The sequence below is a fragment of the Anguilla anguilla genome, chromosome 8, assembly GCF_013347855.1.
Source record: "Anguilla anguilla isolate fAngAng1 chromosome 8, fAngAng1.pri, whole genome shotgun sequence".
Taxonomy (NCBI): Eukaryota; Metazoa; Chordata; class Actinopteri; order Anguilliformes; family Anguillidae; genus Anguilla; species Anguilla anguilla.
Genome location: NC_049208.1, coordinates 39707215 through 39724844, shown reverse-complemented (window position 1 = coordinate 39724844; position 17630 = coordinate 39707215). Strand labels below are relative to the sequence as shown.

Sequence of the window (17630 nt, the reverse complement as noted above, 5' to 3'; positions counted from 1 at the left end):
CAATCAGCAAAGCACACATTAATATTAATAATAAACTGTAAAGAATGTAAATTGCAAGGCTGTAATGAGTGGGAGTTTTAACAACGCTGTTGACATTCTCCCCTTATGCTTGTTTGCAATATAGTTAAATAACAATTTGGGATATTTGCACCCCTCTCCAGTTGTGGGGGGAAAATGTCGATGTCAAAGGCACTGTTTGCGGAGCAAATTGAGTTTCTGCCAGGCAAATATAATAACAATGCAAACTTATTTTGAAGGCAGGTACAGTCAGGCAGGAAGTACCGCTGGGAGCTGAGGACAAACATTGCCACTGCAGGGGGAAGGAGAACGTACATGCGGTGACTCACTGACAACTCCTGATAAACGAACATGGTGTGAACAGTGATGGTGAAGCAAGCCTTTGTAAGCCCTAAGATTTGCTACATATTCTGAGCTACATGCACTCTTAATAACTCACTGTTTTGGGGAGCAGTGATTTTTGACAGCCATTGACGGCACATGGTAAGCAAAACTATGACTCGGTTCATGAAATTAATAACTTTTACATGCACTTTTATATGTTATACAAATGCATTGAAATAAATTGCAACTAATATTAAATACAATTGAAACGGGGGAAAAAAGACAAATACTAGTAAATCTACTAGTATATTATATTACTATTAAATAAGTAACTCTTTGAATTGTATGAATACAAAAATGATTACAAAAACATGGTTCCTATGCTGGTTTCACCACAAAATTACAGTCAAACATATTAAATATTGTGCAGACATTTTAAAAAGAAAGGGCATCTTGCCCGTCGCTTTCGCAAAAACACACCACACATTCTAAGGATATTAAGAGTACACTCCAGGCAGCTGTCTTAGGCCCTGTCCACACGTGTACGGATTTTTCTGAAAATGTAGTTTTTTCCCCCTCCGTTAAAAAAAAAATCCTATCCACACGACCGGCGTTTTACAAAATATCTCCGTCCACAGGAGAACGCTAAAACGATTGCCGCATGCGCAATACACCAATTGCCATGGTAACTGATGCGCGAGTTGACGTCATGGCGTCAGCGTTTTCATAAAGCTCAGTTTTTCTTGTCCACACGAAGACAGAGAAACCGGAGTTTTGAAAAATCTCCACCTTGGAAGGCGTTTTCAAAAAGCTTCGTTTTCAGTGACCTAAAATGCCGTTTTCGTGTGGACGGGAGGCCAAAACGGAGGGAAAAAACTACTGTGGTGTGGGGATGGCTGGTTTAAGCAGCCACACCTGCCCTGGGTCAAGCTAATTAGACCTGGCCAATTAGATAATTGGCCAGGCTAATTGGACCCGGGAACAGGAGTGGCTGCACCTGTGCGTAGTGAGGTAATCAGTGCGCACAGGTTAAATCTGCCATCCCCACTCACAGAAGGGGGCCTCTGTCATGACTGTTTTACATCTGCTCATATGGCTGTACCATCTTGCCACCCTTGTAAATAAACGTGGACTGCTTGAACATCATCTCCCTGTGTCTCTGTGCTGGAGGGCCTCGTGGAAAGCCACTTCGGTGGCCTGTGGCAGGCTTGTTTGCCACAACTACGTTTTCAGAAATACCCGTATACGTGTGGACAGGGCCTTAGTCTGTCACTTTCAGAAGATCAACCCACTAAGAACAATACTATCCATATGAAAATAATTATGTGGTTGACACATTTTGACCAGTTGAAATACATTTTGTGTGCATTTATCATTGTTCATATGGGTACAAATATATAGATAGATAGATAGATAGGCACAGTTGTAAAGTTATTTCTGTACCACTTGGAAATTATTATATCACTTAGAAAGTCAATTTCTTTGTAGAAAATTTAGATTTATTGAATGCTTATTATTGGTTCATTAAGATCATGCAAGGGTTGTCCCCGTTATCATATGCTGAGTTACACAGTCATGGCACGTACATATGACTTGAATATCAAGAATTGCAGTAACACCCGAACTACAGAAAAACTGAACTGGCTTCCAGAGCACTTCTCGGCAGACTGTTTTCCACTTATCGATGCCAGATACCAATAACACGACCCATTAAGTGGACACGCCCAATGCTTTGTGAGAGGACATGACAGTCGATTGTATCTGAGAAGATCACGTTGGTCAGGAGTCAGGAAGTATAACCCACAGCAGCTATCATTTGCTCATACTTTATTTATTCAAGATGCTTCCTCACAGATCCCATAAACCCTTGCATAAGAGCCACCGTTTACCACACCGCGGTTCGCTTTCATTCCCAGCAAGCTTCCGTTGACAAAATGGCCGCCCTGCTCTCCATTAGCTGCACACCATTACATGAAATTAAATCACATATGAGCACACGCTGTAATACATCTGGCAATTATGGCTTGAAAATGGCCGATTGTTATCCGGTTAAGATGGGATTGCAAAGATCTGTTTTAGCTTAGTGGCATTAATAGTTAATGTTACATCAGCGCGTAATTAGCAAAAGGCCCTCTCACTCTCACTGGCTTACTATCAAAGGAGGCTCTTGGTTGCTCCTGGCAACAGTTCTGTAATGGCTAGTGTGCTGTGTGCCATTTTACAGCATAATGTGTGACTGCACGTTGCAGCCACTTCTAGATCTGAATGTACTATATACTAATACTGCCTCTTCTGTTGTCCACCGTTGACTTCATTAAAAGGGCAGTTATGGCTACTGTTTGGAGGTGAAGAACCTGTATACATTTTTGTTATTTTCTGCAGAAATTGAGACAACTGGTTTCTAAACTAGTCATGTCTATTGGAGACATATGAATATTGCCACTTAATTGGCAAATGACCAGAGCTGTAGATGAAAGGATTAAAAGGTTCTATTGAAAGCCTTCAATATAAATGGCACATCTACCAGAGCTCTTCTCAGCCATCATCACCAACAATATACTGTAGTTAAGCATCTGGAAACTTGGTAAGAATACTGGGTAACGTTCACAGGCATTATCTCATAATACAGCATATCATAAGTAGACAGCATTTTAGCCTAAGTACATCATACTAGCACGAAGCCTCCTGCAGAAAAAATGTAACTATTGCCTCTGTCTTAATAATGTCTGGAGTAATTAATGTTGTAATGACACCTTCTCAGTGTTTGTGTAATTTTCTTATTTGTTATGACAAAAAATAATATAATCCAACTGAATGTACCCAGAATACAGAATGTGTATAATTATTATGATTGCAATCATTAAATTGCAATTAAAATTATTGAATTAATAATAAACTAATTTAAAGTAATAAATGAACCACTCTCTGGGCTCTGAAATGTCAACTTGTAATAGGCCCATAATAGTAATTGAATTCAAATTCCATCATTTGTACATGATGCTGGGCATTCGTCCTTGCTTCTCTTCTTTTCTTTCAGGTTACTTTTAGGTAAGACAGTAAATTGAAATCGATAATTTGATACACGTAGTCTCCTTTTTATTATTCAATAGAATATGAATACCCTGCAGATTGAATATGACAGACAAAGGCTCAAGAGGTCAATGCATAATATCATTCTCCGCTTTGTTCCAACACAAAGTACTGCACTGCACTGCTGCTTGAGAGAGTCAAATGACAACTGTAATGCATGTATGTAATTTCCGGACAAATCTCGGAAAGAAGATATCCAGCAGGGCAAAGTGCCTCTTTCCTTGTCAGCCAAAGCCACATGTAAAAAAAGAAGAATAATAACCCATCTGAATCATGTTTCTATGCAAGTAAATTCAGGATGGTTTGAGGATTTCATTCAATGCAATTGTATCAACAAAAAAAAAACAGTTTATCTCACAGGTTCTGTTGTTAAAAATGTACCAATGTCGCATAATGGAACACTTACTGTTTCGGAAGGAGGCCTTATTTTCTCTCATTTCTTCACAACGGACAGAAGACATTAGTCTTCATTTCAGGCTCCTCCCGGGTCGTGAAACGGGCAAGGATTTGGGGAATGTTGGCACGCGGCCGAGATATCATTATGACCGAGGTTAACGAGAGACGCGTCCGCAGGTCAGGACTTCTGGCGCTCGCGCGGCGTGAGCGATTCATCTCAAATGAAGATAATTAGTTAATAAACCGCGGGGCGATCTGATCTCTCTGGAGCGCACGCGTCCGCCCCTGACCGCGTAACGAGCTTCCGGAACGCCGGTCCCGGCACGGGCCGCCGCCGCCGCGGCCGTAATGCGAAGCAACAGCGCATCCGACCCGCGCGCCGGGCCTGTCCGAACGGTTCAGGAAGCAGCCCGCTTCCGCGCGGGGAAGTGTCAGCTATCCGCCCGCCCCTGACCCGGACCTCCTCGCCTCACGGAAACCCCGCCGCGGGGGGATCTCACGGCGGAGGTTCCCTCGCTGACGCGCCCTCCCGTCTGACCGCATCGCGTCCCGCGGCGATGCGTGGCGGCGGCTCTGCGTACGCGAAGCGTCGCGGTGAACGATGCGGCGCGGCGGGCGACGGGAGACCGCACGCGGCCCTCGGGCTGGATCGGGAGAGTGGGAGAGTGGGAGGATCTGACGCGGACGCAGGGGGGGGAATGAGAGGAAACCTGGATCTCTCCCCGGATCTCAGCCGTTCCCCAAGCAGGTTTCGGCAAACGCGTCGTCTCACGGCTTCGAGCTGCCAGCTACCCGCGGCGCTGTCACTACACCCGCCGTAACATCTCCAGAGGAGGCGCTAGTGCTGGAGGGAGAGGAGAGGGGGCGTGGCTTGGGCGGTGCTGTCACTACACCCGCCGTAACATCTCCAGAGGAGGCTCTGGTGCTGGAGGGAGAGGAGAGGGGGCGTGGCTTGGGCGGTGCTGTCACTACACTCGCGGTAACATCTCCAGAGGAGGCGCTAGTGCTGGAGGGAGAGGAGGGGGGCGTGGCTAGGGCGACGCAGGCCCAACGCTAGCACTCCTTACCTGCACGAGGTTCCACCCTTCCAGTGACTCGGCGATGATGGAAGTTACGGACGGGCACACTCCTCCAAAGATCATTAAGTGCTTTGGACCAAAGCATATGGCATCGAAGAAGGCCCTCAGTCCTTTGGCATTGTCACACTGTAGAGAGAGAGAAGAGAGAGAGAGAGAGAGAGAGAGAGAGAGAGAGAGAGAGAGAGTGAGAGAGAGAGAGAGAGAATAAGAATGATCAAAACCCATGGATATTGTTGTTATTCTTATTATGACATCCATATAATCAATACTGTATATACATCAATGCTCATTGTGAATATACCTTGGCATGAACCATGTACTTCACTCTAAATAGCTATACCTTAAAGTTATTTTGTACATACACATTTCTTCGGGTCAGTCTACTTAGATCAGTGGTGTCCAGTCTTTTCTGAAAAGGGTTCGAGTAGGTTCATGTCTTTTGGCCCAGCACTAGATGCCTGATTCTACTTATTATGGTCTTGATTGAAGACCATTATTAGTTGATTAGTTGAACCAGGTGTTATAGTGCTGAGCTAAAACAAAGACCTGCATCTACAGTGGCCTTTTGCAGACACGACTGGCCACCCCTGCTCAAAATATACCTTCAGTTCAACATTCTGTATATCTACCTGTAAATACACCTAAAGGTTATCCAACATCCATACAAGTTCATCATCCGCACATGACATCTATGGAAGTACACAAAGGACTGATACATTTGATTTTTTAAAAACTGTTTTCTCCTCCTGGCCTCCTTTATTTGAATATACAAATCACGAGAAGCTCTCTCTGGCAACGTCTGACAAGAGGGCCTTTCCGCCATTGCAGCAGAGTCGAGACATCAGATTGCTATGGTAACGCTCTGGGCTCCTGAAACTGCAGGAGAAAATGTGGAACAGGTCTATTGATTTCCATATGAGCTGATAACTCATTTTGCCCAGATTTTCGGAGTTTGTAGGGGTATTCTTTTCCAGTAAACACTTTCTCTCACATTATTTGCGCTCCATTTCAGGGCGGCTGTTCAGGTCAGCCCCTGAGTGGTCTCGGCATCCACATTAATGAAATTCCACTTGTGATCTGACCTTGTTAACTTTGTTGGGGTTTGAATTAGTTCTCCATATGACAGTTCTACATGTGACTGTGCACTAAGGACAGTACATTTTTCAATCAGCTGCAGAAATTTTACAGCTGTATCATATGAATAAATGCACTACATGGCCAAGAGTATGTGGACACCTGACATCCAATATCTCATCCAAAACTATGGGCATTAATATAGAGTTGGTCCATCCTTTGCTGCTATTACGACCTCCACTCTTCTGGGAAAACTTTATACTTGGAGCATTGCTGCAGGGATATATGCTTCCATTCAGCCAGAGGTGCTTTAGTGAGGTCAGGCACTGATTGGACGATTATGCCTGGCTTGCAGTTGGCTTTCCAATTGTTGGATGAGGTTGATGTCAGGTCTCTGTGCAGGCCAGTCAAGGTGTTCCACACGATTCTCAACAAAACCATTTCTATATGGACCTTGCTGTGTGCCTGGGGGCACTGTCATGCTGAAACAGGAAAGGGCCTTCTCCAAACTGCTGGGGAAACACATTGTCTAGAATGTCCCTGTATGCTCTAGCATTAAGATTTGCCTTCAATTGAACTAAGGGGCCTAGCCCAAACCATGTAAAACAGCCTCAGACCAAGGGGTGTCCAGATACTTTTGGTCATATAGTGTATGTTTGAGGCATGTGGGTGAGGGGGTGGAGGGCACAAAAAGACTGCCACAGAAACCTTAGGGTAATCTTTAGTAATGTTAATATGAATATTAGCATGCCTTATTCACATGCTGGGCAGGGGTATATAACACAGGCTAATGGGAGCTTAGACATCATATAGTAGTGAAGGGCTAGCCTCAACCGAAAGACACCACATTGGTCTCCATGCTAGTACACATGGTTTATGCTTTGATGTCTATAGTAGGACTGCTATATTCTAACAGAGGGATGCAATCAACAATTTTCTTCAGAAGACACAAATGGCAAGAATCATAAATGGTAAAAATGTCCACGGTAAGCTCTAGTTCCGATGACATGACTAAAAAATCCACCATGTATTCGCTCATCTTTTTCAATGGAAGCTGAATATCAGGCTTGTGTCGCCCAGATACAGTATATATTCCTCATTTCAAAGACACACCACGCTGCCAGTCCTGCCAATCAATAGTTGTACTGTCCGACACATGCAGCCGCTTCTCTCTGTGATGAGTGCGTTCGCAGTGTCTTGTAAGCCTTGGCCGAGTTGCCATGGGAACCTGCTTGACACTTTGAACAATAAATGAGGGAAGAAGCCAGACTGCCATTGACAGCTATATTTAGCGGTGACTAGGCTTTGCATTCACAGAACTATTAATCAAAATCTATTCAGAAGCAATAGGAGGGTTAATGCAAGTCCAACTGGAGATGGATCAAAGGGGAGCAGTGTAGGAAAGAGCCGTTTGAAAAGACAGCCGTCCGTTTCATTCTGCTTAGATCTCCAGAATGTTCTGAGGGTCAAACAACGAAAAGAATGCCTTCAGAATGCCTTCAGAGCTTAAGTGTGCTTGACAGTTTGAAACAAATGAAACAGTATACCTAATTTTGGTTGTTCATTGCAAACTTGTATTGTATTCTCATATAATCTATTTACGGAAGCAATTCATTTAAAAGTTTTTTAAAAATTGTGTCCCAATCGAAATTCAAGCCAGCAAATTTCTGGTTTCCTGTACATTCATTAAGGGAAGGGTGAACATGTTAGATTAACATTCAATGGCCCATTAGGATCACTGAAAAAAGGAAGAAATATCTTCCTTATCATTAAGTTCTTGTTTTAGTTTTGTCCATAATAAGAAAGCAAGATGATTTTGTATGGGCGGTAGCTGTATCTTAAAAGGAATCAGTGGAACAGTTTACTATAAGACAAGAGCAGGACGTATCTACATTATGACTATTTAAGCCTGCATATAAATAAATTTTTCCAGATTTATCAGTAGAAGCTTTGCTGATATATTATCTGATGGGTTATGCATTCTGTCCATTTTCCAGGCAGTGCAAAATGCCTGCCTGTATATACTTGTCTGTATATTAAAATATATTGATAGAAGTAAATCCCAGAAATGTAATGTGGCCATAGAAGTTTAGTTAAAAGATGAATGAGCTGACACATTCATCTAAAGGAACCTCCCAATATGCATTTTAGAAATTATCTGATGTAGCTGACATTCAAAAAAACTATTACACTCAACAGTTTTCATCAAGCATGAAAGTTTCAAACATTCATTTCGATCCATATAACTGATTGTGTTTATATAACACCATGGATTTTAAGGTGCTTTAGGGAGGTGAGTGGGGTTTGTGCTGTGGCCAATGTCATACTGCAGCCCATGTTTTCAATAGAAAATAATACCCAAGACGCCATGTTATAGCATTGCTACTGGCAATTCACAGTATGTTTGACTACATTTCCCCAACTTTGATCTGTTCAGCTGTTCGGAGGGTATAATCTCATTGCTTCTGACTCCTGGCGCTTCAAAGAAGGCTACGGTACCTGAACACTTCCCGAGCATCAGCGCCGTCAAAGAACTTGTCAGCCGATCACAGCAGCTAAACACATCCCGGCCCAGCACGTGTGAAGCAAGGTCTGGAAAACGTCTACTGAACCAACGCTGCGCAAAAATAACACGAGAACGCAGTACGTCACTGAACGCCCCGAGCAATTTTTTTTCCCGCCCAATCAAATCTGAGGAATCGGGGAGGCGTTTCGGACCGATTAGCTCAGAGCGCAGGTCAATCCGATCGCTGTCCGCAGCTTGGGAGCGGGCCAAAACGAGAGGCCGGCCGGCGCGTGGCGCATGGGTTTTTATTGCCCGCTCCGCTCCTGGCAAGAGCCCAGGTCCCCTCGGTGGAACAGCAGCTGGAGGGAACGCACAGACCGCGCGAGACCTCGGTGCTGACCCAAGGCTGATAAGCGCTTGATGTTGCTGACGAAACAGCAGAATCAGACCCTGTTTGATGGAGTACCCGACTGATTTCGTTCACCTGACTTTACCATTTTAATATTAATATTTTAATTTCTGTTGTATTTTTTAAGTAAAATGTTAAAAAATTTAAATAGAATGTTAAAATGTTTCTAACGCACACACTCTCAAACACACATGCAGGCACACGCACATATGCGCACTCACACACACACACACACACGCACACACACAATTAATCTGGTGCCTACGGCCTACATCTTTGCTGTATTTCCGATTTCTATTTACCTTTATGCAAATGAAACCGTTGAGCGTAGCGCTCGAGTGCAGAACTGTGCATTGGATCAACTGCAACAATACAAATATGCTAATTTTCAGAAGCGCGAGTCCTCAGCGGTTAAGCACCATGTGACACAACTCCCGCTCCCCTCCTTAACCCCCGGTGAGGACGCGTGAGCCCTGAAGGCCTGGCCTTCCTGAGGAGCGGCCTGTGACTCAAAGGCTGTCGTATACACGAGAGAGACGAGCGCACGCTCACGGTTTAAACACTCCGAAAACGAGACGGAGGGCGGAAAGGAAATATTGAAATCACTCGCACAGCTTCAGCTAGTTAAGGTCTTTACCGTAGTCTCCGAGAATGGCTGTACCTGTCAAGTCCTATTTCGGTGAAGTGAGACTCCTTCACCCCCATTGTCTGCAGAGGAGTCGCCAGTTTGTCAGCTATTACAGACGTTTTACAGCGAATTCATTTGCCGCGCACCTTGAGACACTCGAGACTTCCGCGTCATGATGCACATGAAAAAGAACGAGCCATTACCAAGACATTTTCCAAGGGCATATTACCAGTGTGATGGCCAGAAATGACATTGTGACAAAACAGAAGATAATCGGGGAAAGCTATCTGTGATCAAACGTCTCTGCAGAGATGCCGGCATCGGTGGGGGACGCCTGAAGGAAATGTCAAATTACTGCACTCAAACAAGCAACCTGGGGCCTCCAGTGCTGTGGTGTGGGCCCCTGAAAAGAACATTAAAAACAAGAAAGCCTCTTATAATAGGCAGTCAACTCGATTAAAAAAAAAAAAATCTGATTGGCAAAGCTTCAAAAAGATATGTGGAAAGGTAATCGGTGGAAAAGGTAGGCCATACCATTGCCTGCAATTACTTAAGTGCCACAGTGATGCATTGCTTAACATAGCCATTATCTTTGCAGACCCAAGATATAATGCTCGAAAAATCACAGGGGCATTTCTCTCAGGGTTCGTTGTCCTGAAATTGCTCGTATTCCACACAGGGATACGGGCAGATAGCTGAAGGCAGGACAACAGGATGGTGTAAACACTCAACCCCCCGGGCATGCCACTGTTTGTCACGTCTCTGAATTGAAGGATTAGTTTGGTGCGGCAACAGCCTCGAAAGATCGCATTTCTACATGCACATACACAGCTCAGCCAAGTGGAAAACACACACACACAACGGTGCCTGGCCTTCTGTTAGCATGGCAACAGTAACCGCTCAGGGAGGCTCACGCGGCCTCGCCGTGGCAAAGCTGCACAGATGACTGCAAAGCCCCAGTGGCCTCTTTTGTCAGCCAATGCCCCGTTAATATTATGGCCTTTAAATGTCCGCCTCTGGGACTCCACGGGTTCCCCGCCATACTGGCTACACGGCATAAAGGAGGATGGAGGATCGCTCGGCACAGTCAGGGTTACTCCACCCGGATCGTCCGCACCGCTGCTGCGAAACTCAGAAGGAGCAACAGCAGATCAGGATTATAAACACGCAGCTGCAGAGGAAGGAGCAAGGAAGAGACACAGCCATTTTTCATCTGCCCATTTGAAAGCCCACTGAGGTGGAGGAGCTCTGGAACTGTTTTAAAAAAACAAGAAACGTAGATTTGGTGCACTGAAGCATATAAAAGGCACATGCATGCAAGTAGGATTCATTCTTGGTATGGAATAAACAATTCGCCAGAAGCTACACATTGTTAGCAAACTGTTTCTTTCCCCATATTTTTTTCTCCTCTATGAGTGATTACCAGTCCAGTGCCCCTCAATGCATGTGCTCCTCTAGACTCCTTGCTCAAACGCCAGTGTATTATTTTACACACTGTACAGCACGAGATCCAGCAGCAGAAGGACAGGCACACCTCTCACTGACTGCAGCTGTCAGGAGGAACTAATGCTGCCTAACACCCTGCCCCTGGGGGAAGAAAACAAACTGCGTCCCACACCGCAAGCTCCCAGTTTTGAGTCATTTACTGCCTGCGTCACTGGTGACATCGCTGGGGGGGGTCCGTATTTTACTGGTTATTTCAGATGGTTGGCATACGTAGTTAGGAAGTCTACAAATGCAACCCAACGTGAGATCTACACCACAGCAACTAGATCTGGGGTTCCCTACCCTGCTCCTGGGGCCATCCAGTATGCGGGTTTCCGTTCCAAACATAATTGCAATTCTTGAAGTGTAACCGGTTGTTAATTGCTTTTAATTAGACACTTTCGGTGTCTAATGAGGGATTACTTACCCCCTTAATGCCACATTATGTCAGAAACAGCTATTAATGTAACAAAGAGCGAATATTCCACATTCATTTGAAGATTTTAATCAGATCAGTTCAGAGACAATGCTTTTATTTTCTGCAGTGTGCTGCGACAGATGGTTGCTTTTGAAAGAGGTTGCATCTTTAATTGATTAATCGACAATGCCCACAGCTGAAATCAGAAAAATTGAGAAGAAAAAAAAAAGCTGACAGTGTGGAGAATTGGTCACTGAAACAAACCATTAGTGGAAAATGAAGAGTTCACAAAGAATGGAGATGATTAATATCAGCATTGTGTCAAAATCTGTTTCAGTACAACTGTACGGCTTCACCTACACATATTTCCAGTAACCTTTTAACTGATCGAGGGTTTGACTGCATTGAAAGCCTAGTCATCATGTTACCTGTCACTACAGCATGAGGTCCAAACTCACAGTTGTTCCTCTGCCCAGCATATAAAAAGTTGGCTATACTAATTTAATCCTAGGATTTCTTACATTAGTAACACACAGAGGGCAGGGAACATGATTAGGAACACATGAACTAAATGAAGATAATGTTCTTTATTATGTGCAATCAAAGTCGAGGGTCTTTTAAGTAATAGCAGTGTACCATAATGCAATTTTGTACACTTGAGCAAAATTACTTAACATGAATAGCTTAAATATCAACCTGTATGAATGGATGACATGTAAAAATGTATGCTGTACAAGTCATTCAGGGTAAGACAATCTACTGAATGCCTAAATGTAAATGTAGTAGCGTTCAAAATGAAATTTTCTGTGATTAGGGAATCAATTAGGGAGCTGAGAATCCACACTGCCAACTGCCAACACGATGAACAAGCGACTGTGGTGCTGTTTCACCAGGAGCCAGTGATCCTCCCGGCAGATAACACAGATGGACTTTTCTGGACATGAATTCCTCCTGTCTGGATCATTTTCTTTTGCTCAAACTTCAAAATTGCACAGGCATCTGATATGCTCTCATAAATAGCGAGCATAGGAAAAGGGTACTGTCTGTCTCTCAACCACTTAACTGTTTATCAACCACTTAACTCTCTCTCTCTCTCTCTCTCTCTCTCTCTCTCTCTCTCTCTCCCTCTCTAGCAAGCAGCTGCATGGACTTAGAAGACTGTACCAGAGAAGACTGCACCTGAGAAGACTGTACCATAGAAGACTGCACCATAGAGGACTGCACCAGAGAATACTGCAGGGCTGGCCCAAGGAGAGGTGGGGATATGCTGCCGACTGACGCCCTCACTACAGCCAATTATTCACCGCCCTGCCCTGTTTCCGGCCACCGTCGGCCCTGGAGTAATCCGGATCCAATTCCAGACCGCACGACTGCACTCTGAACAAGTGCTTCATCTGGAAATGCCGCCAGACATCCTTGTTTAGACCGATTTTAGTTTTTAACCGTACACAGTCCACAGTTTTTAGTACTGCCCCATAAAACAAACCTGTGCAGACCCAGGATGATTTGGCATTGGAGTCTGATGAGATTAGCTCTACTCTCTGCCAGCTGTTTGCCCCAACCTGACTGCCCAGATGTTATATAATCTGGGAGCAAGCACCAATGGGCTGTCCAGCCTCTGATGACCTTAGTATGATATCAGTGTCGGGTCCACAGCTCAGGCCTCACAAAATGGGATAACCCAAACTGGCTAAACATACTGCTGTTATTAGCTGTATGTGATGAGCGGAAGGCCAGACAAGGCTTAGCGCGTAAAGCCTATTACGGGTTGTGTTCTTTACAACCCTACAAATGGGAACACACCACAACAGATACAAAAGACGACGAGAGGGGGAAAAAAAAAAACAAATCTGACTCATCACATTCCTGCCTGTGGTGAAAATGCAGGTAAATATTATTCACAGCTTCAATGTCTGCTGTAAGCCTTATAACCTGAAGCCATGCGCAGTCTAGACAGGGTTTTGACGTAATGGCTTCTGGCTCAAGATGAAAATACACATGAATCCATTAACTTTTAATGACAAAAAAAGGCTATTAGAAAACTGGTATTAAAAGCAGCCTGAATAATATATCCAGTTAATTGGTGGAAAACTGAAAACAGAGTGAAAGAGATAGATGGCAAAAGGGTAGCCCATTATCCAGTTAATTATTTCTTGGCCAGAGGTCTCCAAGCCTCCCCAAGACACTTTCTCCTCGGTGCTCGGAGCAGAGACCTGCTACTCCTGTTTTTCACAGGGGAATTGCTGTACCTAATGTATGGGGATATACTGAAACGCTCTGCCTGCAGCTCTTGGAGGCAAGCATAGGAAAAGGGGACTGTTTGTCCTTCAACCACTATCCTGATGAGGTGTATATCTGTCTCTCCCTCTCACTCTTCCTCCTCTTTTTCTCACTCTCCCTCTCCCTCCCTCCCTTTCTCTCTCCACCCTCTGTCTCTCTCTCTCTCTCTCTTTCTCTCCACGCACACATGCACACACACCCTCTTGTCTGCCACATACCCTGCTGCCCTTCGCTCAGGTGTCTTGGCAGTCCTTCATAAACCTTCCCCACATCTTGTATGCTGGACAGCACTTTACTGCAGCACGGTGCCAGGACAACAAACCATCCTATCAGCTTTCAGCAATCCTCATACCTCATACCCCCCCCCCCCCCCCCAACCACAGGATACAACAGCAGTCATCACTCCTTGTCACTCAATACATATCAAGCTTTAAAGAAAATATATAAACCAATGTATTTATCAATAAGTGTATTTCACTTTCTAAAAAGGTCAAACCAATGTATTTACCAATAAGTGCATTTCACCTTCTAAAAAGGTCAAAGGTAATATATATGGTAACATCAATTTTTGACACCCCACAGCCTCAGTGTTTGCATTTAATATGAGAATTCTGAGCAACAAAAAATTGCACCCTTGCAGCAAAAGCGCATGACTTGATGCATGGCTCTGGGCAGGACAGATTATTAGTTAAAACGCACCTCAGCCTCCTGCTGGGAAAGCCCATTTCCAGTATTTGTGCATTTTAAATGATCAGGATACAGCCGTTTATGTCTTGTAACACCACCTCCTATGATTGAGAACATTCAGCTGTCTTGTGCATTGCAAGCACAGAGGTAAAGAAGTGTGTGTGGGTGGATGTGTGTCATGGTGTCATGCAGCCTCATCACAAAAATGAATCAAATTTCTATACATTAAGTCTCGGTCTTTTCCTGGAAAAACTGAGCTTTTTTCTGTATACTGTACCAGATAACTACCAAGTAACTACCACAGACTATAAACTACAGGCAGAATGGTAAATATTGGTATAATTTAGTCAAATTGTATGTACTTCAGAAGACCTAGTTGCAAATCTCACACCGATGACAACTGGTAACCTGTAGCAACCCGGTATGGTGCTTACGCAGTTATAACTCATCTGACTGTGCCCAACTCCAAGCCTAGCTCACTCCAACAGGACTAGATTAGCTGTTTTCCCATAACTGAAGACTAATCCTGAACTCAGTTATTTTCAGCAAATGACACGACCCAGACCTGTCCTGGTGATGTCCATGCTATTGTGCTCATCCTGCACTAAGCTAATATACAATGTGAACCACCTGGTAGCCAACAGTTGTAACTGTTCAATATGAATGAATTAGGAGCAGGAAAAATTTGAAGTTGGAGTCGAATGTAAAGTATACAATAGTTGACATGTGGCTGTTTATTGTGTGACTGTATAAAGTGGAACGAGCCCAAATGCTTGAATCAGTGTGAATGCCTGAATGTCACTACAGGGCTATTCCACACAAAGGGCTAAACTCTCAGTGCTTCAAAGACAAGGCATCTGTGCCACTTTTGTACTAGTTTTCAAATGAATGTGCATGTTCACGAGTACTGTATGCATGTGCTTGTCTGTAAAGAAATGTGAAATTACCATCTTGGAAAAAAGCAATATCTTTAAATCACATTTGTTTCTCGTTTTCATGAAAACAATATTTATGACAGCCAAACTACATTAAAATGTGCATTTAAGTGCAATGATTAAGCTTTTTGATTGAATCCAAGTCCTAGAATATTCCACAGTCTGTCTGGAAGTAGCACCCCTGTTTTATCAATACCATACGTAGCTGATATCCCTGCCTGTACTGGACCTACCTTAACAGTCCAGAGGTAGCGTCAGCCTATCACTCAGCACCTGTGCTGTGCTCCGCCCCCATATCACGACACTGACCAATCAGCTGCGGGCTGGAGCAATAAGTACTGCAGTAACAAACGTCATTCATCAAGCTGCTTCTTTGTGAAAGACACAGCTCTACTGAGGCAGAAAGCTCAGCTGTACAGCTATATTGCACTATGACACTTGCTGCCCTGAGTCTAGCCTGACCATCAGTCTTGAATCCTCTGTTAACCCCTTATGGTCCAGTGTGGTTGCTGAATTCTGAACTTGCTGCAATCAAAGCTGTTCTCCTTCCACCTTAAAAGTTGTTCCCAAGAGAACACTGAGTGAGGTCTGTTTTAGAAAAGGAAGTGCTGATATATTCATAGTACGTGTCCTGTGCTGTCTGAAGCTGCATACTACCAATCCTCAGTTCCTCCGATAAGGACACAGGACAGATAGGTCGTCCTTTCTAAGAAGCCGTTGATAGCAGAGGCACTGCTGAAATTTATTAAATGTATGTCTAGACCACATAAACCCTGTAAGATGTGACGTCCTTACAGAAAACACGCAGCTCTATTTTTTGTTTCGTCTTTTCTCGGAAGCAAACACCTTAGAGTGGTGCCAGTCACTGTGAAGAGAGAGAGAGACAAAGAGACAGAGAGTGAAATAGAGAGACAGAGAGAGAGAGAGAGAGAGAGATGAGCAAGCTGAAGTAACATGGGGCCAGGGATGAAGGGCAGTAGAGAAGTGCATAAGCAAATTACCAGCAATACCCTTGTGGGGAGGTGGAGGGACACCCTGCAGCACATTAGCCTGTGGAGGGGTGTGGGTGCTGCCTTAGGACATGCTCACTGTGATAGGGGTGCTGGAGCCTATCCCGGCATACATTTGGTAAGAGGCAAGAATACACCCTGGACAGTTCACCAGTCCATTGCAGGGCACACACATACCATTCACTCACACACTCATACCTATGGGCAATTTAGCATCTCCAGTTAGCCCATCTGCATGTCTGGACTGTGAGAAGAAACCAGAGTACCCGGAGGAAACCCATGCGGACACGGGGAGAACATGCTAACTTCACACAGAAAACAGAAAGGCCCCGGCCAGGACCTTCTTGCTGTGAGGCGACAGTGCTACCCACTGCACCACCAAGCTGAACTTCATATGCCGTGTTAGTGAAGGAAAACAAGTATAGTACTTATTAACTAAGTCAAAGGTAAAAACATAATTAATGGTTTCATATTTCAGTACATTTTGCTACCATATATTAAGATATACCTGTCTACCTCTCCTTTGTAAAAATTGGACAATATGCATGAAATGGTGCAAAAAGACAGTAACGGATATTTTTGGAGACAATCGTCCCACGTTCAATGTCACTGAGGTCTTATTCTTAGAGCCAAGATAGCATCAACTGGCAACAAAGCCTGTCCAGAATTTTTGTGCGTGACCCTATGCATTCTGGGAAGTTATTTACTTAAATTTACTGGTCCCATTTTTGTCTGCTATTTGTATGTATCACTTTTTGTAAGGAGCCACCCTTAATGCAGCTGGGTCCTCTCACACCACTGGTGAAAACACAGAACATGATAGCGGGAATATTGAATCTCTGAGTTCTGAATGTGCGTGTTCAATGCACTCTTTTCCAGGATCAAATATGGAACCCTTCATCAGTCCGAGCACAGAAACCTCTATCATACTGTCATTGTCTCCGATACTGCATTAACACTGGTGGTTTTGTAATTACCTGCTCTAAACAAACTTTCGTGCCTCCTTTGTTCCAGTTGTTTCTGGCAAATAATGCTAAATTAAACAATGGCTAACAGGTGCAAAGAATGCAAGATTATGCAAAACAATCTGCAATTTATATGACTTGGGTAGCAGGGCTGTGTAGACTGAGTTTTGGAGAGCCATTGTCCATCTGTGATTGGGAAGAACACAATGATTGATGCCAATGACAGCAAATCCGCCAGGGCAGACAAAAGGCTTGTTACGGCAGAGCAACGTGGTCTAAGTTTGGGAATGCTGTAATGTTTTCTCTGAAAAACAACGTTTGACATG

The 17630-nt window shown here is 44.1% G+C and overlaps 1 protein-coding gene across 1 annotated transcript in view; it reads right to left on the bottom strand.

Annotated features, from left to right (window-relative positions):
- Positions 1 to 17630, bottom strand: part of gabbr2 (gamma-aminobutyric acid (GABA) B receptor, 2) — a 211634-nt gene that overhangs the window by 144725 nt on the left and 49279 nt on the right. Inside the window, exon 2 of the mRNA XM_035430498.1 lies at positions 4896 to 5033. Coding sequence (XP_035286389.1) covers positions 4896 to 5033 — 138 coding nt within the window. The remainder of the gene's footprint in view (positions 1 to 4895; positions 5034 to 17630) is intronic.